This window comes from Cibotium barometz, chromosome 21 (genome assembly GCF_041138505.1).
Source record: "Cibotium barometz isolate CiBa-2024 chromosome 21, ASM4113850v1, whole genome shotgun sequence".
In the NCBI taxonomy this organism is placed as follows: Eukaryota; Viridiplantae; Streptophyta; class Polypodiopsida; order Cyatheales; family Cibotiaceae; genus Cibotium; species Cibotium barometz.
In genome coordinates this window covers 15,603,771-15,627,977 of record NC_141066.1, presented here as the reverse complement: position 1 = coordinate 15,627,977, position 24,207 = coordinate 15,603,771, and the positions used below count along the sequence as shown (strand labels likewise).

General features: G+C 40.6%; 1 protein-coding gene across 1 annotated transcript; it reads left to right on the top strand.

Moving 5' to 3' along the window:
- The first annotated feature begins 205 nt into the window (after positions 1–205).
- Positions 206–9,608, top strand: LOC147626895 (beta-glucosidase 4-like). The gene is made up of 13 exons (XM_086815438.1): positions 206–718; positions 4,307–4,373; positions 4,602–4,660; positions 4,909–4,984; positions 5,093–5,167; positions 5,528–5,615; positions 5,720–5,969; positions 7,557–7,672; positions 7,818–8,035; positions 8,119–8,150; positions 8,407–8,509; positions 8,951–9,059; positions 9,177–9,608. Exons 1-13 carry the CDS (start codon positions 623–625, stop codon positions 9,349–9,351), a joined length of 1,464 nt encoding a protein of 487 aa, XP_086671564.1. The 5' UTR covers positions 206–622; the 3' UTR covers positions 9,352–9,608.
- Positions 9,609–24,207: the final 14,599 nt, after the last annotated feature.

The following is a 24,207-nucleotide window of genomic DNA, read 5'->3' as shown; positions in this document are numbered from 1 at the left end:
AGAATTATGTTATACGTACCAAAAAAGGGAAAAAAGGTTGGTCTCGAAACATCTCGAAACATCTCGAAGTAGAAAAAGTTTGAATGTGGCATGCTGCACTGTAAAATAATACGTTGAATGGTTCCATCATGCATATTTGAATGGCCTCAAGAAAACGTTTATAATCAAAATTAGCAGTAATAATTTAGACTTAACTGTTGCGTGTCCCAATGGCAATCGCATACAGCGCTCTCCCTGTCCGCATGAAAAGCATGTGCATTATTCTAAGGCTACAATCAGCAAAAGCAAGCTACCCATTCATGAAAAAAAGCAAAAAAAACTTAGTAGAGAGTTGACTGCTGTAGTTGAAACTTGACTTTTATCAAGCCATTGCTGCTGCAGTAATCTTGATACACGGCTCTTAATTCGATAAATGCATTGGGCAGATACGTAATCGGAGATCGCCCACTTTTTGCTAATCACAAAGCTAAGCTTGATACACGCATGTATTTTGGGCGCTCTTAATTCGAGAGAGAAACGCAATCGGAGATCGCCCACCTTTTGCTAATCACCACCCATTTTTTGCTGATCACATAATCATCGCCCATTTTGTGCTAATCACAAAGCTAACCACTTAATCAGAATGTGCCCCTCTACCAGAGAAGGTCCCAAGCAGGAGCTGAGCAGGCAGGACTTTCCAGATGATTTCCTCTTCGGAACTGCAACTTCTGCTTACCAGGTGCTAATCTTTTCTTATGGTAATCTTATTGGCTATGCTCTTGCTGATAATATTATTTTACATGGCTGGAGCAAGTTTATAAGGGATCATTTCTTCCACTTTACTTTCCAAGGAGAGTCACACATGCATGTCCTTGAGATGGGCATGGGAGAGAGGCAACACCCTCTATTGTTTATGTTTTTTATTTGTTAGAAAGATACTCTAAGATTAATTTTGATTGTGATTTTTAAATTGGCACCAATTTGCCTCTAACCCATGCAGACATCCCATGTATACCATTGGGAAGGGAAGGGAATGGGCCATGGAACCTCATTTCATAGAACAGTGTGCCTTGAACCCATGCACACATCCATGTACATCATTGTGAGCTTAAGGAATGGATCTCATGAAATAGGAGAAGACATCAGGAGAACTCTCATTGAGATACCCTTTCATCTTAAAATTGTACGCATAAGTAGAGGTTATGTGAGTTTGAAAAGCTAAACAGTGAGTTCATAGATCAGATCAGTCCATGTGAGGGGTGGTTATTCCCTTAATGGCCTCCTACAGCAGGCTTGCATGCAGTGAGGCTGGTCATTAGAATCCCCTCGCACACGTTCTGTGATCTGCTATGAGGAGAATGAGGGAAAGAGAAAAGGGCCGGGGGGGTTTTCTTTAGAGGCTTGGACCCAAGGGGTACTGCCGCTAAGACCCACTACATGCATAAGACCTCATGGGATACCCTTATGTCCACCAAGACTCTCAATAACAGTTCATGACAGAATCGTTCCAAGTTCCTGGCTGCATGTTGCATGTTTCTACCCTCGGTACTGAAATGGTGGTAATGTGTATGGAGAGGCCATGTTTTGTTATTCATCTCAATTCTTTCGCTTTATGAGAGTCGTCTACTCCTTCCAAAGCAAAATGTATGAATGATGACAACAGCCATGAGAGCCCACACCCTCTGTATGTAAGTGACCAGTTGAAATAAGGCACCTGTGTGGAGGGGCTGGGCTATAAACTCTACAAGAATGATGTGGTGTGGGATAAAGGGCTTTCTGCAAATAAGTCTCGAGAGCATCATGACTTTAAACCTGCATTTGAGGACATATTTGCAGCCAGTCTCTTGTGTGCTTGGGATCATCTCAGGCCGGTTCAGCAGTCTGCTCCTGTTGCATCCGAGGAGTGTCTCCAACCGCCTTTGATCTGGAACCCCCTGGTCCATTTTCCCAGTGGTCACATGCTGGGGGCTCGCTTGCACGTATCGTTGAGAGCTTTGAGCAGGGGTCCTGCTAGATCTCTTTGAGATAGGCTTACGTTCAGACAGCTGCCCCTAGAGGCCCAGGAGAGGAGCCTCACTGGGATCCGGGATAGGGGCAGACTTAGCCTCAACATTGACTCTTCCGTCCCTTTGGAGTGGCTGGCCCCGATCCCGGACCTTCCCCACCTGCAGTGGTTGGGAGTGCTCACCAGGCACGACATCCCTGGTGCGGATGATAACTTCGCCTTACTCACCTTCTCTATTGGACCTCATGGCAGAATTGAGAGAGCAAAGCCCCCTATGGAGGATTTCAAGGGATGCACCTTGCAGAGGGTGAGGGTGATTGGTTTCCATGCGCATAAGTGACACCCCACTGGCCAAGGTGGCCAGAGAGAGATTCTGGCGTCTGTGGATTTGGGAGGGCCGTCCTCTCACATGCCTCTAGTGGGACCCGGGGGAGTGGACATGGCATGATCCAGATGGCAAGGATGGCAGGGAGGAGACCCTTGGTACCCCCTTTTTTGCCTACATTGCATGGCTGGGATTCAGATGCTAGAGGTTGAGGGCCCTCCAGCTGCAACATGACACTAGCAGTCCCAGGTCCTTCTTCCTCAGTTTTCTTTTAGATTCCTTGAAGAGGCTGTGGGCGGCAAAAAAATATCACTCTCTTTCTGTGTGGTAGTTGCACATTGGAGCTTGGCGGTTGGCACTTGGCTGGCCATTGGAGGTAGGCTAGCAGTCTGTTCGAGGTGTGACCATCCCCAGGAGTCCCAACATCATTATCTTTAGGATTGCCCGAAGGCTCAGCAGGTTTGGCAGGGGATTCTCCACATCTTCTCTATGGATCGGGTCCTCTCTTGCACTATTATGTGGGGCACAGTCGCTTTGTTTCCCCCTCCCCCCATTGTATGATATAGCCTTCTCCTCCTAGAGCGGCCAGTTGGAGGGAGGAGCATCCTCCTCCTTTTACGTTTTTCCCCTTTTAGGTTTCTTGACTCTCGCTCCCCATGTAGAGCAGAGTTTGTACTCAGCCATTATCCTTGTTTTTCTTGGTAACTAATAGAAGGATCTTTTTCCCAGAAAAAACAAGGATAAGTAGCAACCTTAAAGAAAGTGGTCAGATTAAGGGTTTATCAGGAGAATTCACATCTTCGGGTTTTCTGGATGAGTTCGGGCGGGCCTATCTCCCCACAGCCTATCTTTAGTTATTCCAACAACCCGCTCGACGTGTCGTGATATCAGAGCCTGTTGGATTTGAGCATCAGTTTAAGAATCTAGAAACTATGGAATTGTGTGATCAAAGCAAGAGACCTAATGAGATAGTTAACTATTCTTTGTAAATATTCCACCTTCATGTAGGTGACAAGTAGGGCCCGCTGAGTGCAGCCATCTAGGTGTTCTGTTAAATACCAACAAGACTGTTTCAATCTCGAGCAAGTAAGTTCGATATTTGGTGGCTGAGGCATCCCAATCTGCTGATGTACGGCCGATATCAAGATCGGATAGCATCATCATCTGTGAAAGTACCATACAGCTTCTTAAAAATCCAAAATCTCAGCTTATTTCCTATTCTTGCATTAAAGTCACCCTCCTCCCAACAGGAAAATCTCCTTCTAGCAAGATAATTTCTCTAAAGTGCATGGTAAGGTGACCCTGGTTGTTGCGCGCGTGCGCATGCACACAGTTGTATAAACATCTTCAAAAGACCCAAAGGGAGATCAAAAGTTAGTACAATGAGTCCATGAGAATACTAAGTCATGGAAGAAAACTGAAAAGAAAGAACCTAGCTAGCGGTGTTGTGGGAGCCAGATGGTTGATATAATATGTCACTATGTGGGATGAATGGATTTATCACATTTTTCTTTATTTGTGATAGTATATATCTCCTTTATCTGTAGATGGGACTTTACTTTACTAAAGTAAAGTATTGTTTACAAAAGATCTAGGAGTGTACCATGCTTTATCAAACCCTTCCACATTTCATTCTAAAGTAGAGGGATATATATATATATATATATATATATATCAAACCCTTCCACATTTCATTCTGAAGTAGAGGGATATATATATATATATATATATATATATATATATATATATATATCAATAAAAAAGTGTGCATTCTCAGTAGGCAAAGCCCCGGGTTTGAACCCTGGCACCTTATACTATGAAAATCTCACAACAAAATAAATAATTAAATCAGTGTATGTGCATTTATTTTTTGACTTTCACAATAATTCCCTCCTAAATTTAAGGGTTAGTGATATTTGTTGAACTTTTCATTTTGGTCTATAGGTATGATTTTCTCAACATGTAAAAATGTAACAGTTTAGGTGATTTTCTTTCAGGTTGAAGGTGCCACAAGTGAGGGAAACAGAGGCGTCTCCATTTGGGATACTTTTGCAAACACATCTGGTAAGTTGAAATGGATGATCATACTCCTTATGAGTAGGGTTTAAAATTTAAATAGGGCTTATCAGGAAGCCTTTCCATCATCATCATCATCATCGCCATCGCCATCTAGTTGATAAGCTTTCCGTCTTCAAGACTAAAAGTGCCACTTTGTGTTGTTGTGTTGTAACTTATTGGACACTCATTTCTCATACATGCTTATGCCTGGTTTTCAATATTTATGATGTGCAGGCAAGATCGAAGATGGAAGCACTGCCGACGTTGCATGTGATCAATACAATCGCTATAGGGTTTGTTCTTTTGCTTCTCATATGTTCATGGTTCTCTCCTCTCTCTCTCTCTCTCTCTCTCTCTCTCTCTCTCTCTCTCTCACACACACACACACACACACACACACACAGGCATATAGATATATAGAAAATTGGATTCTAGAGCGTTGGTGAACAATGCAGTTGTTGTCACCCTAAAATGGTTGTGGAGGCTGGTTTGCTATGGGGGCTAGCATTGTTGCTATTTCTAATGTGTGGCTTTTTGACAGGATGATGTAGATTTAATGGCTGATTTAGGATTTAAAGCATATCGGTTTTCCATCTCGTGGTCTCGCATATTCCCTGGTAACATCTGAAATTCATGTGCTAGTATTTGATCACTTGTAATAAGCAAGATTTCTGAGTTTAATTTGAAATGGTAGCCTTACCTTTATACCATGCACTTCAATGCAGATGGATTTGGCAATGTGATAAATCAAGAGGGTATTCAGTTTTATAATAATCTCATTGATTACCTTTTGAAGAAAGGTATTGTGTTACCTAATATCAGTATTTCTCCTTTGCAAAGTCTCATCTTTTCAAGGAGAAAAAGGAGGGCTTAAAATATAAATAATGCTTAGGTCGGTACACTATATTGAGTAAATATGAATAATTCCCAGGTGCTGCACTGTACGTATTTGCCAATTCCCTTGTGTGTATACATATATCCCACACACACATACATATTCACATGCATGCATGCACATATGCACGTATGTATGTATGTATTTACATACATACATACTTAACAGAGAATGCTTGTGTATGTGTGTGCATGCGTATATATAACTTTCCCTCTTTACAAATGAATGCTGAAACAGTTGCAATATAATTTGTTTAAATTAACAGGTATAATACCCTTTGCAACTTTATATCATTGGGATCTACCCCAAGTACTGGAGGACAAATTAGGAGGTTGGCTAAGTCCTGAAATACCGTAAGGACACCCTATTTTGGCTCTTATTTTTTGGTACATCAAGAAATCTTTTCTAATATTTTCATGTTGGGAGGTTTGATTTTGTTTTTTTTAAAACGATGCAGGAAGTATTTTGCAATTTATGCAGAGGCATGTTTCAAGGCATTTGGTGACCGTGTGAAACACTGGATCACGATCAATGAGCCGCTTCGGTTTGCCGTCTTAGGATATTCTATCGGAGTCCATGCACCTGGTAGATCCTCAGACAGAAATAGATGCCCTTGTGGGGACTCCTCTGTAGAGACTTACATTGTTGGACATCATGCACTGCTGGCTCATGCTGCTGCTGCTAAAATCTACAATGAAAAGTTCAAGGTAATACTATGCTCTACTAGGGTTAAAAATGAACCATTTTATGATAAAGACTGGGAGTGGAAAGTGTGTATGCCCTCAATGGCCTCAATGCATTGTGATCTTCAAACCTGCAACCTGCCTGGCCGTTAGGCTGTAATCTTCCAATCTGTATCCACCGCTGCATGAAATGGTTTAATGGGTATCCTTGGAAGACAATTCACAAAGAGTGGCCTCATACAGAACCTGCAGCTGAGCTTGTATGAGCCATGCAATCATGCCTCGTGAGAGATTGAATGGCTCCTTCCTAACAAGACATAAGTGACACAATCATGTGCCATACTCTCTTTGCAACTTGAAATGCAATGCTGTATGGACTCTAGAAGGGATCCAAATCATGTACTTCACATGTAATAGTTCGTGAAAAGGGTGACCTTCCGGCTCCTACAATGACCACAGTTCTTTCTCTGTTTTCCTTTTGCAATTGATCCCACTTCTCCTTTGGTTAAGAATATCAACCTCTTCTAGTGTTTCTAAGTACTACCTATATATATACCTTGAAGAATGAGATGGTTGAATACAGCCTCCAAGGATGATAATATAGCCTTCAAGGATGAGACAGAAGACTTTGAAGGGTGGGCGCGATCCAGGGAAATTCATGTTTCTACATTGAGAGTAGGGTGTATTTCTAGAATACAAGGGCCCATGATCTCTCTGTGAGTCCTCATGGCATACGAGTTTTGACACTATTAGTTACCTAATGTCATGGCATCGTGACAATTACAATAACATGAAATGCTAATAATCAACAACATGGCATGACGGATCTGGGAGGGATACAAATGGTCAACTGCCTCCCCCTATGATATCGGCCATCCATACACCATCGCGCAGACATACGGGATAAATCAGTGAGCTCTTGCCACAGAGCACCCCCAACATCACATGCCTCTTTTGGAGAAAGCAAGCTGAAAGTGAATATGATTTGGGTCTGTGGGCCAGAGAGCAAGCTTTGGGGGATGCAAGCCTGTCAAGACCTAGTGGCTCTAGGGTGCAGAGTTGAGTTTCATTAAAGATTACATTCAAGCTGGCAAAAGGGTATATGTGATCACATGAAGAATGCCAATGGTGGAACCGATGCTGGACTTTAAGACACATGCGAGACATAGCCATGCCAGCTTGCATTTCTGAAAAGTCACAAACACAATACAAGCAAACCAATGCTTGGCTCTTATGACTGCTCAAGTTGAAGGGACGCTATCTATAAATGTATATTGAGTTGACTTGGTTGGGGCACATGCCTTCTTACCTACATCACATAGTGCAACATTGACTTGGTGACATGGCATGCTGGGTGGAGATAATGACTATGCACCTGACAAATGACTAAACACATGAATTGTTGAGTATCGTTGTGAAGCTCTCTTTATGATTTCTACCCAACAATCAAGGCTAACAACAAGACAGAAACCATATTACACTGACATGATTTCAAATGGATAATATGTGTGTGTGTGTGTGTGTGTGTGTTGAGGGTGCACGTGGGAAAGTAAATAATATTCCTTACAAAGATGCTTGATCTTGGTATTTTTCATGCTAATGACTATGCAGGAGAAACAAGGTGGTCTCATTGGTATTACAGTAGATTCGGACTGGCCAGAACCGCTTACTAGCTCACTCGAGGACAAACAGGCTTCCGAAAGGCATATGGATTTCTCATTGGGCTGGTAAGTTCCGTGTTTGACAATTTACCTTTACCACTAGATGTGGTCAAGAAGACTAGTTGCTACTGTTCTTTTAAACATGAAGTTGCAAAGAGATTGACCACACTAGGTCAATTTTACTAGTACAACATTGGTTTGACTCATGCAGGTTTTTGGACCCTATATACTTTGGGAGGTACCCAGCTTCCATGTGTGAGATCCTTGGTGAGCGTCTTCCACAGTTCACAGCAGAGCAGATAGGTTCAGTCCATGGATCGGCCGACTTTATTGGGATCAATCATTACTCCTCGGGATACGTGACAAGTGCCAGCCCTCTTGGAATCCCAGAATTGGGATGGTTTGAGGATGTCAACACTCACATTCTATGTAGGTGCTTGAACATTGAAAAGATTCACATTCACATTTACAGATTACACTGAACTTGTAGCCTGTGGATTGATTGTGTGCAGATGAAAAAGATGGAGAGCCCATTGGGGACAAGGTAGCTTCTCCCGCAGCTTTTCTATGTTGTTTCATGTGTTTACTTTGTCAATCATCATTTTCTTACAAGATCTCTCTCTCTCTCTCTCTCTCTCTCTCTCTCAGACACACACACACACACACACACGCACGCACGCACGCACGCATGTGATATGGGAGGTTCCTTACAAGACAGGTCCTCAGGCCATTGTTTAGGTTAGTTAGAGATAGGAATAAGAAGTATAACATCCTTAACAAAAGCTTGCATGTTTTCACAGGGTGCCTCATTCTGGTTGTACATTGTTCCTTGGGGTATCGGGAAGCTAATGAACTGGATGACAAAACGATACAATCGGCCACCAATTTTTATAACCGAAAATGGTAAATACAGCCACAAAACATGAATCTCTCTCTCTCTCTCTCTCTCTCTCTCTCTCTCTCTCTCTATATATATATATATATATATATATATATATATATATATTGTGTGTGTGTATGTGTGCGCGTGTATATCTATATATATGTGTATGTGTATATACATATATATACGCAGACATATATATGTATGTTGTATATGTATACATATACGTATATATATATGTATATACACGTGCGCGCGCGCGCACACACACACACATATATGTATGTATGTGTACACAAATACATAAATATATATATACACACACACACACACACGTGTGTGCACGTGAAAGGGGGGGGGGGGGTTGATGTACATATGTATGTGGGTATGTGTATTATAGTACTGGCAAGATGTTAAGCATGTTCTCTGTCTTGATTTTTTTTCATTCACGTGTGGTTTAGGATTGGATGAAGAAAACGACCCATCAAAATCAGCAGCCGAGTTCCTACATGACAATAAGAGAGTCAAATTCTATCAAGATTACCTGTATCATGTTTCCCAAGCAATAAGGTAAAAAGAGGACTTGCAGCATTCTGATTATTAAAAGTAAAATCAATCATCACATCCTTTAATTACAAGCAGATTGCGTCTGATTGGTGGCATTCTTTTAATTTGTTGGCTCCATAGGGAAGGTGCAGATATACGCGGCTACTTTGCTTGGTCTTTGTTAGACAATTTTGAATGGGCTTTTGGGTACACCAAGCGATTCGGATTAGTGTTTGTGGATTATGCTGATAACAGAAAACGCTATCCCAAAGATTCAGCCTTGTGGTTCAAACAATTATTAGCAGATCACAAGTAGATGAGATGCATGGGACTCCAAAAAACACAATGGGCATATTGATAACACACAAACTTAATTCTCACGTGATCATAATAAGGAGGATCCCTTGTAAAAGACAAGTGGTCACCCATTGCATTAACCTAAACTTGGGAGCTCCACTCAATACTTTCTCATGACAAATGTAAAATCCCATGAAACATGAAACAAATTTTCATTCTCTCGAAAAATCATGGGATGAATGATGTGCACATAATTCAATTGGTTTTTTACATGACACAATGTGCCTGAATGACGTGCACAACATACTTTGATTGGTTTTCTTTCATAACATGCTATGCCATTTATAGATAGCTCTGATGGGCTTGAAGTTGGCATGTAGCCACAACACACGCGCACACACACACACACACACACACACACACACATATGTATGTATGTATGTATGTATGTATGTATGTGCATATATGTATATATATATATGTGTGTGTGCGCGCGCATATGTATATGTATATGTATCTATATATGTATGTGTCTTCTTTTTTTGAACCAAACCACGGTATAAACACAAGTTTCCAGCCATGAGTACTCATTCATTTTTTCCTATTAATTATCCCAAAGTTTAATCTTAGCTTAATGAAAGTAAAATCTCCAACACCCTCGCACATAGCCTACCCCCTTCCCTACAATGAGTATGCTTACTTAGCTCTCCAAATCAAAAACCCCAATTTGTTTTCCCACATAGTCTCAATTCAAATTTGCCTTACACTATATGTCCTGCATCTTATTGTCTCTAAGGTTTAGAAACATAACTCTTCATATGCTTTGCTCATGGCATTAATAAGCAAGAATTGTTTTCTTAAACCTACTTCAAAATTTAGCAATGGTTCCTTCTAATTATGCCACCAATGTGTTGTATCATTAGATAAAAACAGGTTGGACATACTTTTGTTGGCTCAGTCATTTGTGACTATCAACCAAAACATGTGTCCAAATGTGTCAGTAAGAGTGCAATAGAAGAGCTAAGTGGATGATACAAGGTGTGAGTGTGTGTAGTAAGATCATCCAATAAGAGTACAATAGAAGAGCTAAGTGGATGATACAAGGTGTGAGTGTCTGTAGTAAGATCATCCAATAATACCATCGTCCTCCAAACCAAAGTGTAAGGCCATGATGGTATCTCCTTAGTTTGATGTTATTGAATATTATCATGAGTCAACATGTGACAAGTAGAGGGCCAAGATTCTTAAGTTTGTGGGTGCTTGGACCTCCCCAACTCTATATATATGCGCCTAGACCTCCCTAATCATACATACTCTCTATATATGTTCCTAGATACATACTCGATATATATACATGCCTAGACCTCCCTAATCATACATACTCTATATATACGTGCCTAGACCTCCCCAATCATACATACTCTATACGCATTTCTCAGTGGATGCCCTCTTCTATGCCGAATTCAATCCACAAACAATGAGATCATGCTCTTAGCTACTGATGGTGATCTACATGGTATGTGGCATATGTCTGTAGAGGTATTTGGGGCTCATAATGAAACCATCCTCTAAAACTCATAGGAAATTCTCTCTAGAGAATTTGAGTTTTGTAGGAAGATCTCTAATCCTCCTTCCTTAGTTCAGATCCGCAAAAAGAGACATTATCATAAGACAAAAAAGGCCATGTATATATTTAATAATAAGGACCATGTGACCAACCTCTAGCTAAGAGGTTGCTTATATTGGTGCATATTATTAGATTAAGCTTAATAACATCTTTGATGTGAAAAGAATCTCAATTAATATTGTGGAGTGCCTTCTTGTAAAATAAAGAGGTGTAGAGTGGCTATTGACTTGGGAGTTCTCCCATTCACACTCTACCCCACTTTTATTTGCCGCCACATGTATGGATTAGCTTCATCCACTTCACCTTATCCCCCATGTGTGCATGTAATACACACGTATGGATTAGCTTCATCCACTGCACCTTATCTCCCATGTGTGCATAGGATGCCATGGCATGTATCCATGGGTTTATAATTCCTCCATTTGCTATATAAGGAGGGTCATTTCTTTGTATGGATTAGCTTCATCCATTGCACCTTATCTTCCATCATGTGCATAGAATGCCATGGCATGTATTCGTGGGCTTATAATGCCTCCGTTTTCTATATAAGGAGGGTCATTAGTGAAACTCTTATTCTATGAGTCCTTATCTTTAGCCATATTTTTAGTTCCCTTCTCTAGATGTGACAGTAGAAGAAAGTCCTTGTATAGTTCCTTTCTTACTCTATATAATCAAGTGTAGTGGTGTGTACAATCATCTCTCCTGAAGCCTAAGTCTTAGCTTGTACATACTTTAGCTTAATCATCATGGGTGTGATAGTTGTAATTGTTTGTGTATGGGATTGAAAGTGCATATCTTGCAAGATAGGGTGATGGTGAGCTGTTGAGAGATTGAGAGCGATTTCTTATTCCATACCTAAAGAGATTTTGGAAGTTGGATTTTATAGTTCCAAGCCTTTTCCCACTAGGCCACCTAGGAATAAGTGACCCGAGGCACCCAAAACATAGTTACAAGGCTTTTCTTTATGGTTTGGCCAACTGATTGAGATCTTCTTGTTTGTCCTTTGAAGCTCAAGACCTGGGATTTACAATATAGTGTAGGCACCCATTACATAAGTGTGTGGACATAGTTGTCATAGGAATGTGTTAACCACATGTGGTTAACACACTCCCCTTCCTAAACTCGATTGCATCCTAGAGATTGGTAAGAAGTTGTCGAGGCACCGTGGGAAGTGTTGCACTTGGTTGGTTCTCTTGTCTCTCTAGAAATGAGAGGGGGTGGGGGGTGAGTAAGATGGAAAGAAGTTAGTGGAGTACTGGCGATTAAGTATCCGACTAGTCGTATGGGCTCTTATGAATATTGCTTTCTTGTATGTGCCTAGTAGTAATCTTTATTTATTTTTTGTTATTTTTTTTCTTTTCTTTTTTGTCGCCTTTGGCTGGACATCCTCTTGAGAGGAGTTAGAGTACTTGAAGGAGTAGACTAGCACAATACTCTTTATTTTATTTTTGTTATTTTTTTCTTTTCTTTTTTGTCGCCTTTGCGGCTCGAGTAGACTAGCACACAATACTTAATGACCAATATCCAAGTGATAGGTGGTGGTGTTGATGAGGGGTTAGTAAAACAATGGTGTTAGTAAGCAAGTGGTTAGGGGGGAATTCCAGAGGGACGAGGACATAACTTGCATGGAAATTGCTTTGCGCTCTGAGATGTTGTGTTTTGATGGCGATGTGCATGTACCTATAGAATCTTCATTAAAACACCTTAATGGGTATTTTGGCTCCCGTGAGTGTTGATTTATTGGGGGTCGAGTTTCTCTCTTTCTCTTTTAGTGGTTTATCTTCTTTTGTCATTGTAGCGCATGGGACTGTGATCGTGTTTTGATAAGAGTGGTAGTTGATGGGTGGCGAGGATCCATAGGTGTCGAGCATAAGAAGAAGTTGTGAGTAGGATTGATGAGGCATGAAGCATATTTATTTGGGTAAAGTGGGGGTGATTAAGAAGATCTAGATGATGGGTCATACCATTGACTACACTTGCGCCCTCCATGGTCCCCCCCATCCAGAGATGTACCTGGATGGCTTCCGATGATAAAGCTTTGTGTGGTGTGTGCGCAAATGACAGAGCCCAGTGAGAAAGAAATTAATGGATTACTGGCAATTAAGTATTTGCTAGTCATATGGGCTCTTATGAATATTGCTTTCTTGTATGTGCCCAGTAGTACTCTTTATTTTGTTTTTGTTGTTTTCTTTTTTGTTGCCTTTGCAGGGCGGCTGGATATCCTCTTGAGAGGAGTTAGAGTGATTAGGCATGAAGCATAGTTAGTTGGGCAATGCGAGGGTGATTAAGAACATCCAGGCGATGGGTCGTACCATTGACCAAGCTTGCTCTCTCCATGGTCCCCCCATCCAAAGATGTACTTGGATGGCTATCGAACGATGATGAAGCTTTGTGCGGTGTGTGCGCATATGTGACAGAGCTTACTGAGAATTGCAGGTGCCATGCATGAGTGAGGGAAAAAGGTGTGCCCATGGTCCTAATCACCTAGACATTCCTAGTCACCTAGAGACTCTCTTTTTTGGCCCTCGTGGTGGTGGATGAGGACTTGAAAGTTATTTATTGGTCAGCACCCCGAAAGAGGGTTTTGTACTGATTAGCCCATTTAGTTAGATTTGTGAGCTTACCCTTGAGGTTGTCTTTGAGTGGCTCTATAAGCTCTAAGATTTGTGGCATTGCCCCTTGGTTTGGTGAATGAAGTCAAGGGGTGGGGTGGAGCTTCATGGACGAGGCTCTTTTGGTTGAAAGGATTGGGAAAATTGAACTTGTGAGTGCCCATGCTTTGTGTGTGGGTAAGTCCATGGGATTTGGTTGATGAAGAGGGGACTTTCTTCCTCATTAGCCACCAAACCATCTGCAATTGACTGGACAGGTACTGGCTCAGTTTGTGTGGTTTGGGCTAACTTTTGAGGGTTATTCTGTGGGACCCAAATGATGGAGTTACCATCGTTGAAGCGTTGGTCTTCTAAGAGATGTTTGGGCACCCATCATTGCCCAGTTATGAGGGCCCGTGGTTGACAAGGCTTCTTGGTTGTTTGTTGTCGATGAGGTGTTTTGAAGTCCACTCTTAAAAACCAATTCAGGATGTCCAAGAAGCTATTATCCTTATGGTGCAAAAAATTAGAGATGACAGGGTCAAGAATAAAGATCTTTCGTTGCATATCTTCTTTCTGGAAGGCCACTGACAATCATATTGAACGCTATATACACATATAAGTTGCAAAAGGAAATACAAAAAAATCACACCATATATACACATATAAGTCACAAGAAAATATAAAAAATAAGAACTTACCTAAGAAGAGTAATCATAATTGTGTAATTCATTTCTCTCCTTGGGTTTTGGAAGATGCCAATTTCTTCTTCATGTAGACCAAACTGTTGTTGTTCACTATGCAATAATGCCCTCGCAGTAAATTTGGGTCTAAATTGTTGTAGAGTAGCATTGTTTGCATGACCTACTTCCTCACAAAACATTTGCTTTCGATCGCTCTGCTCTTTTGTTGTGCTTTTTTCTTGTCTGCCATGGTTGAATTCTAAGATTTCACGCATTTTCTGATCTCTAATGTATACAGGCTCTAGTGTTGGATCTCTATGATATCTAATGTGACACAAAGAATGTAGTAACTCTATGTGCATGGGATGCAGAGATAAAGCTGTCCTAAAAAATTCAATGAGCCAGTCTTCCGTAGCTTCATGCAAGTATAACAAGGTCGATGATTTCCACCCATTCAACTATGTTGTACTACTCCTGAATTTGGCATAGGCATATTTGTGCATTTCTAGGCTCTTTTGATTTCCCTAAGTGTATAAGTATGTTTCTTGAATCTTCGATTCCTTCTTGAATTAAGTCTATCCATTGCTTTCTCCTTTCCTAAAGACTTTTCTTTCCTAGGTGTCTTTGGTACCTTGCTCGTGGATGCCATTTTCTCAACAACCTCTAGGTGCCCATTAACTTTTCTTGTTGTGCTCTTGGTACATGCCATCCCTAAACAACTAACACATGAAATAGAACCATATGCAATACAATGTGATAAGTTGGGATAGACATAAGATGCATTAGCCATATCACGTTGTGATAAAATAGCACAGGGAAAAAAATCACATGCAATACAACACGATATTGACAGCCATGAGATGCTTCAACCATATCACATTGTGATGAACGCTTAACACATGGAAAAGAATCACAAGTAATACAATTGTTGAAAATACAAGTGAGTAGGGTGTGTGCAGGAATAAGCCCTTGGTTAGAGGCTGTAAAAGAGGATGTGTAAATGTGAAAGAACCTGTGAAAAGGTGAGAAGAATCTACTAGGAGAGAATAAAGGGTAGCATGAGAAGATTTAGGAAGTGTGGAGATATTCTGGGAAGTGTGGAGATATTCTGGGAAAAGTGAAGAGGTGGAGAGAATCAGGGAAAAGAGGTGGAGTGAATCATGGAGAAATCAGTGGGATTAGATGCTTGATGTAAACTCTATAAATTGAGGCATAGCCCTAATGAGAATTTGTTGGTTTTTGAGTATCCATGCCTACATTAATCTATTTGTTAATTATCCACTAATTACGTCTTAATTATTTACTAATCACTTTGTTAATGATGTTGATTCTAGTGTTTGATCCACCATAGCTCATCACAATCCTCTAATTTCAACATGGTATCAGAGCCATGCTAATTTGTGAGCCCATTATCTTGATAATTATTTTGCTAATTAGGATTAGTAGAAAATTATAATTTTCCCTCTTTTTTCAACTCAGCTATGTACCCCCAACCAGTGGAGGAGCTCCCTCTCCTTGCACACATAAAATTAGGCCAAACCCTTCTAGCACATGATAGGTATCTCATAGCTCTTCAAGCTCATCCAAACAACGTAGCAAACCGCCGCCGGATGAAGGAGAAATCGCTGTTTTAGCAGGCTCTATTTTTCAGCAGAAGATCTACACTCACTCAGGGTGAATCACTCTAATTCCTCTTAGCCCAAGGTGTTTTCAAGCATGCTCTACAATCTGGTGAAGACAGAATTCAGTTTCATCAAGTCTACAGTGAGATCCAAGCTCTTCATCAAATCTGCAGGTGACTTTGGTAAAACAGAGATTAAGCTTTCAATTTTGGTCAAATATTATGTTTATTGGCTTAATCCTCTACTAGACTCATTGCTATTGATGGCTTTGAAAGCATTTGAGCTCATTTAAAGTCTAAGGCACCAGATCTCGACTCCCCGCATACTCTGTTTTTTGCACACAAAACAATGGATTAATTTGCTAATTAGTGAATAATCAATGCTAATCACTATAATTTGGTACAATTGAGGGTTCAAATTAACCATTAGGTATCTGATACCGATCCCTATAACTTCAGATTGCAAATCAGAGTTGGTTTGATACTCCAACCATTGCGTACAAATTGGTTACCCTTGATTTAATGTAATTTCTAGTGATTTTATGCTGATAAATTTGTTGTAATCATCTCTTAAACACCAGATTGAGTTGTAAAAGGTGTAGACACTAGTCGCGGACTATCAAGTAAGGGGAGGCAAACTTGGTATAGGGTCTAGGTGTACTAGGAGCATTCACTTGAGGGGAGGTGTTGAAAATACAAGTGAATAGAGTGTGTGCGGGAACAAGCCCTTGGTTAGAGGCTATAAAAGAGGATATGTAAATGTGAAAGAACCTGTGAAAAGGTGAGAAGAATCTTCTGGGAGAGAATAAAGGGTAGCATGAGAAGATTTAGAAAGTGTGGAGATATTCTGGGAAGTGTGGAGATATTCTGGGAGATATTTTGGGAAAAGTGAAGAGGTGTAGAGAATCAGGGAAAAGAGGTGGAGTGAATTATGGAGAAATCAGTGGGATTAGATGCTTGATGTAAACTCTATAAATTTAGGCATAGCCCTAATGAGAATTTGCTAGTTTTTGAGTATCCATGCCTACATTAATCTATTTGTTAAATATCCACTAATTACATCTTAATTATTTGCTAATCACTTTGTTAATGATGTTGATTCTAGTGTTTGATCCACCATAGCTCATCACAATCCTCTAATTTCAACAACAATGTGATATATTGGACAAGTATGAGATAAATCAACCTTATCGCGTTGTGATGAACAAAAATGTAAATTAATTTCCAATGGATGATATGAGCAACACACTACGATATACGGACAAGATATAACTTTAATGAGTGACATTACGTTGTTGTATTGTTGTTAGCCTTAGAAGTCCCTGGTGTAAACAACCCTACACATGGGCACTTTTACCTTATGCTGGTAAGGGTTTTTTCCCCATGTGAACACACTCTTTTGTGTTAGCCACATCAGCCCTAGGGCTAGGGCTATTTGTACTCTTGTACTCCATTATTCCTTCATCCAATACTTTTCAACTTCGCTTCTGGTCTCTCTCGTTCTTTAAGCTCAATTCGACTGTGTTTTTGTGTGAGTGTGTAGAGCATATTCTCCCTCATCCAACATTGGTATCAGAGCAGTGTTGTCAAAATCTTATTTTTTGAGAGTGCATTTGCATTTGATTGTTGGCATCTGCTACACGCATTCTTATCTCAACTTCTTGCCATCAGCCACACCATTAGTATCTAAAGCGGTGAATCATGTGTACATTGGTGGCCTTCTTCAGTTTCGTCACCGTACTTCCTTTCATCTTTTGCTACTGCATAGCTCCTAGGTAACCTCTTGCACTTCTCACTTTCCACCACAGATATAGGGTGTATGCCTTCTCTGTACACTTGTCAGCTTTCTTTCTACTATACCGTACATTCTGGGAACCCCACACACTAGTACTATACTTAGCTCAAGATTTTAGAAGCTTTTGGCATTGGATTTTGGTATCCGCTAAGTTTTGTTGTTTCTGCTATTATTGATACTATCTAAGTACTGGCTTTTAGTTTTTGACATTAGACTTCTGCATCCGCTAATTTAGTCTACTCAGCCATTCAACTTTCCATTTGGCATTATACTTCTGTGTTTATCAATTCTGCTTCTTTAGCCATTCTCAGTGCTTTCCAGGAGTTGGTCAAACCCAACTGCATCAGTCAGCTTGGCCTAGTCACAGTAGTTCAACCTTTGGCTTTTCTCATTTTAGCACTTGCACATTTAGCATACAGCTTAGCTTCAGTTGTACTTGATCATTGATCTGCCACCATTCAGTTGCTTCCATCAGTTATTTCCCTCTCAGTAATTGAATCTTTGGCTTTCAGCTTTTAGCATCAAAATTTCTTGTCCATCAACAGAGCTGTTGGCTGTCGACTTTGCACGGTCAGCCCTTTAGTGTTTGGCTTTTGTCGTTCAGCCATTCAACTTCAGGCGTTCTACATTAAAGCATTCAACTTCAACATTAAGCTATTTAGTCATTTTGGCTTCAACTTTGAGCATTCAGGGCTTGTCTTACAGTATTCAACGTTCGGCTCTCCGGATCTCGCATTCAGCCCTTTGGCTTCAAGCTTTCAACTATTCAACCATTTAGCTTCAGACTTTCTACATTTCAACCATTCGGCTTGAGCATTCAGCGTTTGATTGTGGCTTTATATTCAGCAACCAGCTTTCAATCTTCAGTTGTCAGTATTCAATAGTTGGCCTGGTTTACTCCATTGGCTGGATGCATTGGATGATAAATACTATTTTTTTACACATGATTAAAGGTGTTTTTATCTTATAAACTAATGTTTCTCACAATTAGTGTGCTCAACTTCATTATAAATGAATTAGAAATGATCCTGAGTGGCTAGGGAGAAGTGCCAGAACAGTGCGAATTTTGAGCCTACATCGCCATTGTAGAGGCCAAATTCGCACTGTTCTGGCACAGCTTCCTCAGTCCTCCAAGAGCATTTCTGATGCCTTGGGTGACAAACTGGCACATGGTAGACACTCCATGTTAAACAAACATGATGACACCCAGACATTGTAAGAGAAACTTAAAATTTTAATTATCAGAAGGTTACAAATGAAAGCCAGATAGGCTTGTTACAAAGGGGAGTTTGAAACAAAAGAGTTGCTTCTTCAAAAAAAAGGTTAACATCTAAGATCTGTAGATCGTGTCTCGCTCGCCTCGAATGCACCGAGCTAGTTGCATGTCCTTGGCATATATGGTAATCCTCTTTGCATGTATTGCAAGGAGGTTGGTGTCTTCTCAAAAAGTCCAACAAGGTAAGCCTCGGAGGCTTCTTGCAATGCTTCAAGGGCAATCCCCTGCACACGGAACTCTGTTCTATATCGTTGGAGAATCTCCTTCACTGTGCGAGCAAAAAGGGCTCTTCTTATCAGCAACTCAGTGTTCCTCTGATAAAACTTGATTTCTTGTAGAGCCCTATGCCCTTGGCGCATCCTTGGAGCTCTCTATGTTGTGTTAGTGCATTGGCGAGGTTGGGACTCTTCTTATCAGCAAAAAGGGCTCTTCTTATCAGCAACCTCTGATAAAACTTAATTTCTTGTAGAGCCCTATGCCCTTGGCGCATCCTTCTCCTTGGAGCTCTCTGTGTTGTGTTAGTGCATTGGCGAGGTTGGGACTTCCTTGGCTTGAAGAGCTTGACCTTTCTACGCTTGCGCGCACTTGCAGGAACCTCCTCTTGGTCCCTCTCATAGTCTGAATCCTCCTCCTCCTGTTGCTGTGGTACGTGTGTATCAAGTTCCTCCCAGGTAGGTAGGGGACCTTGTCCTGGTAGTAGGGTCTTGCCACCTATGGTGCTGCGCAATGTAGGAATGTTTTCACCAACAACCCAGTCGAGCTGCTCATCATCCGCCTCTTTGTCTTGATCTCTGGGGTGGCTGCATTGTGGGGTCTTCTTCACACGCTTGCTCCCACTAGAAGAGCCTGCATGTGTGTGCGCTGGTGTTGCTGTGGGAGGAGGGTTGGATTCTGGTGATCCCATTGGGCGTGTCCTAGAATCCAAGGGGTCACTCTCTTCCGTGGTGTCGCCAGTATGTGGTCGTTGGTGGGTCTTGCAGCACTGTGTTTTGTGAAGGCATGTTAACATGTGTGGTGTTCTTGGTGTGTGCCATATCCATGTATGACTATGCTAACGTGGTGATGTGCTGGTGTCCTTACATGGGTGTCTATGTAGATCTTGAGCTCAAGCTCTCTAAAAAAGTGAAATGAAAATGAAGTGAGAGAAGGAACTATAATTAGTTTTTTAAAGGGAAAGAAAAAAACCTAACTAAACTTATTTTCTTAGCCCTATTACATCTAGATTTATGCTGGTGCGTGTACAACCCAACGCCTCCCTTGCCTCCTCATTCGTGCACGCCAATCACCATGCCTATGGGGAGCATTAGTCTGCAACCATTCAAGCCGAGCATGACTTTTTGCAGCCTTGTGTGCCTCTTGCGCAAGCTTAGATTGTTGGGCCGATTCCAGCCGCATCACAAGCAAGTTGAATTAATGAAGAATCAAAGGAGGTGGTAATCTCGCTCACTACATTGCTGACAACAGCTTGGCGTATTTTAGGATGATGAGGGTCAGTAATAATTGAGAGAATATCCTTGGTATTCAGAATGGCTTTGACCAAATCCTTCCATCCCTCTTCATTAGAACCACACCTCTTGTGCAGAAAATTCCTGGCAGAACACAAATCATGACCATTTTGTTTAAATCACTGAGTGCATAATGAAAGTTTATGTTACTTACTTTGTTGTATGAATCCTTTTCTTCTGTGCTCCATTTTCAAACGCAAGAGATTCTATACCAGCCAATGTCTTTTTGCGTTTATGAGCACCATTTGGCGTTGCTTTGAGTCGTTTGATAAGTTTCTCTAGCCTTTGAATCTTTGCATCCTTCTCCACATTCTCTGCGAGGATCTCTTTCATTTTATCTGATGATGTTTTAAGTCCTTCTTGACATTGTAAAAGGCTGAATTGTGATGCTTGCAATTGAGATTGGAGAATATGGGTTTGCCAAGCTCCACTTGTAGTCAGTCTTCTGCAGTATCCTAACAAGCCAAGCTCTCCTTCACCAACAAATTGCATAAAAGATGATAAATTGCAGAAAGGAGGGTTTGCTCTTAATGGAGGGTCAACTGGATAGAGATGCCCATCAACCCAAAGATCTGCATTTTTCTCCTTAGCTATCCTATGAGCTTGGATAGATTGTGCATCAGTAGGATGGGTTTTTTTAGAGCTACCATACTCTTCAGGAATACGAATGTGTAAATCAACCTTTCGTTTTCTAGCTTCACAAGGGGCTACACACACAACTTGCAAAGGCTCCATAGCTAAGCAAAGAAAGAAGCTAAAGCAGAGAGATCCTCATAGGGAGAGAGAGAGAGAGAGAGAGAGAGAGAGAGAGAGAGAGAGAGGGAGTGAGTGAGAGAGACTGTTAAAACTTTGCTGTTTGCAGGTTTATCACAAATCCATTTTTCTAAGTAAAAAATGATATTTTTGATATACAAATATACTAACATTCATCAATAAATTACATTTATAAGAAAAATTAAAAATAATAATTTTTGGGGTCCCCATAATCTCGGGGTTTGACAGCTAGTTATGTTTATGGGATTGTGGGGACCTGACAGTTAGTTATGGATGTACTGGCTCCTGACAGGCTTCTGACGTGACCCTTGAATTACAAGCTTTTTGGAGAGAAAATTTTATTTTCATCATACATATTGGTTGGGTGGTGTTTTTTCCACCTCAAAATGTAAAAAAATAAAAAATAAAAAATTTTCACTTTTTGGGGCCCATCTAAAAACGAGAATGTTTTGCTGATCTGGAAGGGAGATATGGTGGGAGTTCATGAGAAAGGAGATTTCAAACTGACAAGAAAGATTCAATTTATAGAGAGTGAAGATAAAAAATTCAAAAAGTAAGAGAGAAAGTATGAGAAAAGACAAAAAGTAAGAGAGAATGAGAATATTCCCTTTAAAAAGTGAAACTAGGGGGGTATGGCTAATGTGGCAAGGCAAAAAATAGGAGTCATCATAGCCTTTGTCTCCCTTAAGCCCAGCTTTTTAAGCTCTAATCCCTTAAAATTAGGAATCCTTAGGAGGCCTTTTTTGGGTCTAAAAAATTCCTAATGTCATCCTAAAGAAGACAAACCCTCTTGATATATCGCAAGGAAACTTGGCTTTATACAATTAACCATTGCTAGGTATAACTACAAGGTAGATACATGATTTTGCTTTACAAAGAGATACAAGATATCCACTTAAAGTAATCCACCTCTTCCTCCTCCACTAATTCTACATCTATGACCCAGTCTGGAAGATCTTGAGCAATATGTACATTAGTCAAACCTGCTGGTAACTTGAGTAGGATAAACCACTCATAATCAGTGCGGAAAGAGCCTAAAATGTTTAGTGGAAAACCCACTATTGATATTTATTGTAGCCATGGTTCTAAAACAAGTGACAAGATCATGGTGCTAATCTTTTTGATCACCTTCACACACCTAACACATCATATAACACTTTGATGATTACAAGTTATGAGTGTTCAATGAGATGTGACTCTAGCTTATATAGAACCCTTCTCTCCTTGATATTGAACTTGCTCTATTAACTTAAAACCCAGTTCTTATGATGCCCAGAGGTGAATATGGTAAGAGACACACACACACAATACCTAACACATCTCACATTCACGTATCTCTAGTCTTTTAAGACAAACTTTTCACAAACACCAATCCACCAAGGCACGTATACTTAACTCAATTAAGAGGGAAGCACCTATGTTAAATGAGGAGAGACAACACAAGTGGAGTGCCTAAACACAATCAACATATCAACCACCAACATCCAACATAGTCATAACACGAGCAATGGATTAGAAGTTGATCTAATTATGCTATGTGAAGCCTTGTCCACTTCTTCTCAGTGATCAAGAACCTCTTGGCCAATGACTAGCTCTTCATACTCACTTCTTCTCGGTGATCAAGAACCTCTTGGCCAGTGACTAGCTCTTCATACTCATATGCTTCTGTCACCACCCATCATGCCCATTTTATTAAGAAATAGCCTTTAAACTCAAGGTTTCCACATCATCCCACCACCTTTTGTTTTCATTCAAAGGTACTTGGTGTAAAAAACTTACAAAAATCTTGTTATATATAATGTTTTTTAAAGCCCTATTACCAGCATTAGCCTAACCTTGGTATTATCATACTTTTGGCCCCGCCGTCACTCCACCTAATCACCTCCTTAACTATGATGTTCACCCACACACAATGCTATATTTATAAAAATGTAAACATTAGGGGAAGGTTGAGGTCTATAGGGGCCCTTTAAGCTGCCATATTATGATTTTAATGACTTTTTGTTAAAATGTTAAGTTTCTTTGACTTTAGATACCTTCTTATTCTTCAAATGGCTAGAAGTTTGAATTTCAAAGTTTCCCGCCAAAATTGAATTTAAAATTGAGTGGGCAAAACCATATCATGTGACATATCTATGGAAAGAGCTCAGTGAGTAGATTCTGGATCTCTAATCTCCCACAAATTTTGAGCTCATATGTAGAAGTTACGGATGTCCGAAATTAACCCCCCCCCCACTTTTTGGGAATGAAAAGTACAAAAAGGCATCTTCTTGACCACCTTTAATCACCCAACATTTTTGTATACATGGCATCACGTGACTGGCCCTTTTCCTTAATAACCTTTTAATCACATGGCATCTTAAAGGGCCCCTATAGACCTCAATCTTTTCCTTAATCACATGGCATCTTAAAGGGCCCCTATAGACCTCAACCTTCCCCTAATGGTTGCATTCTCAAGATACAACCCCCCTACTATGAAGATCAGGCGTGCTAACACCTATCCCAAAGTGCAACCAACCATCATTTCTTGACATGCAAATTCTAGGGTTCTATACATATATACATGCTTCTTTTGGTTTATTTTTCCAGCCTAACAACATCTCAAATGCAAAAAAAAGACGCACATCAATTGGCATTCAAATTCAAAACTAACGTCAAATTCAAACTTGATGTCCATGGCCGTCAAATTTAAACTTATCATTGTTACACGAGCGTCATAGCGACATGCTAAATCTAGCTATGGCATCAAAGCTCTCTCTCTCTCTCTCTTGCTCTCTATCTTTCTCAATGTTCTATAGATCTGCGTCATCTCTAAACAGGTTGCCATCTTCCTCACCACCAATAAGAAAGAAATCGGCAACAAAAGGATCATAGAAGGATGTGGTGGGGAGGGGCTCCGCCCTACCCTCTTCCCATTATGTGTGACCAGACTCCGCCCTATCCTTGGCTAGTAGAAGGCTACGTGCTAGTGGAGCGCACCAGGTCCTAACCAAAACAACATGC

Coding starts and splice junctions, on each gene's coding strand:
- LOC147626895 (XM_086815438.1), top strand. CDS start 623: ATGTGCCCCTCTACCAGAGAAGGTCCCAAGCAGGAGCTGAGCAGGCAG. Junction 4,374..4,601: donor TACTTTTGCAAACACATCTG/GTAAGTTGAAAT, acceptor TATGATGTGCAG/GCAAGATCGAAGATGGAAGC. Junction 7,673..7,817: donor ATGGATTTCTCATTGGGCTG/GTAAGTTCCGTG, acceptor TGACTCATGCAG/GTTTTTGGACCCTATATACT.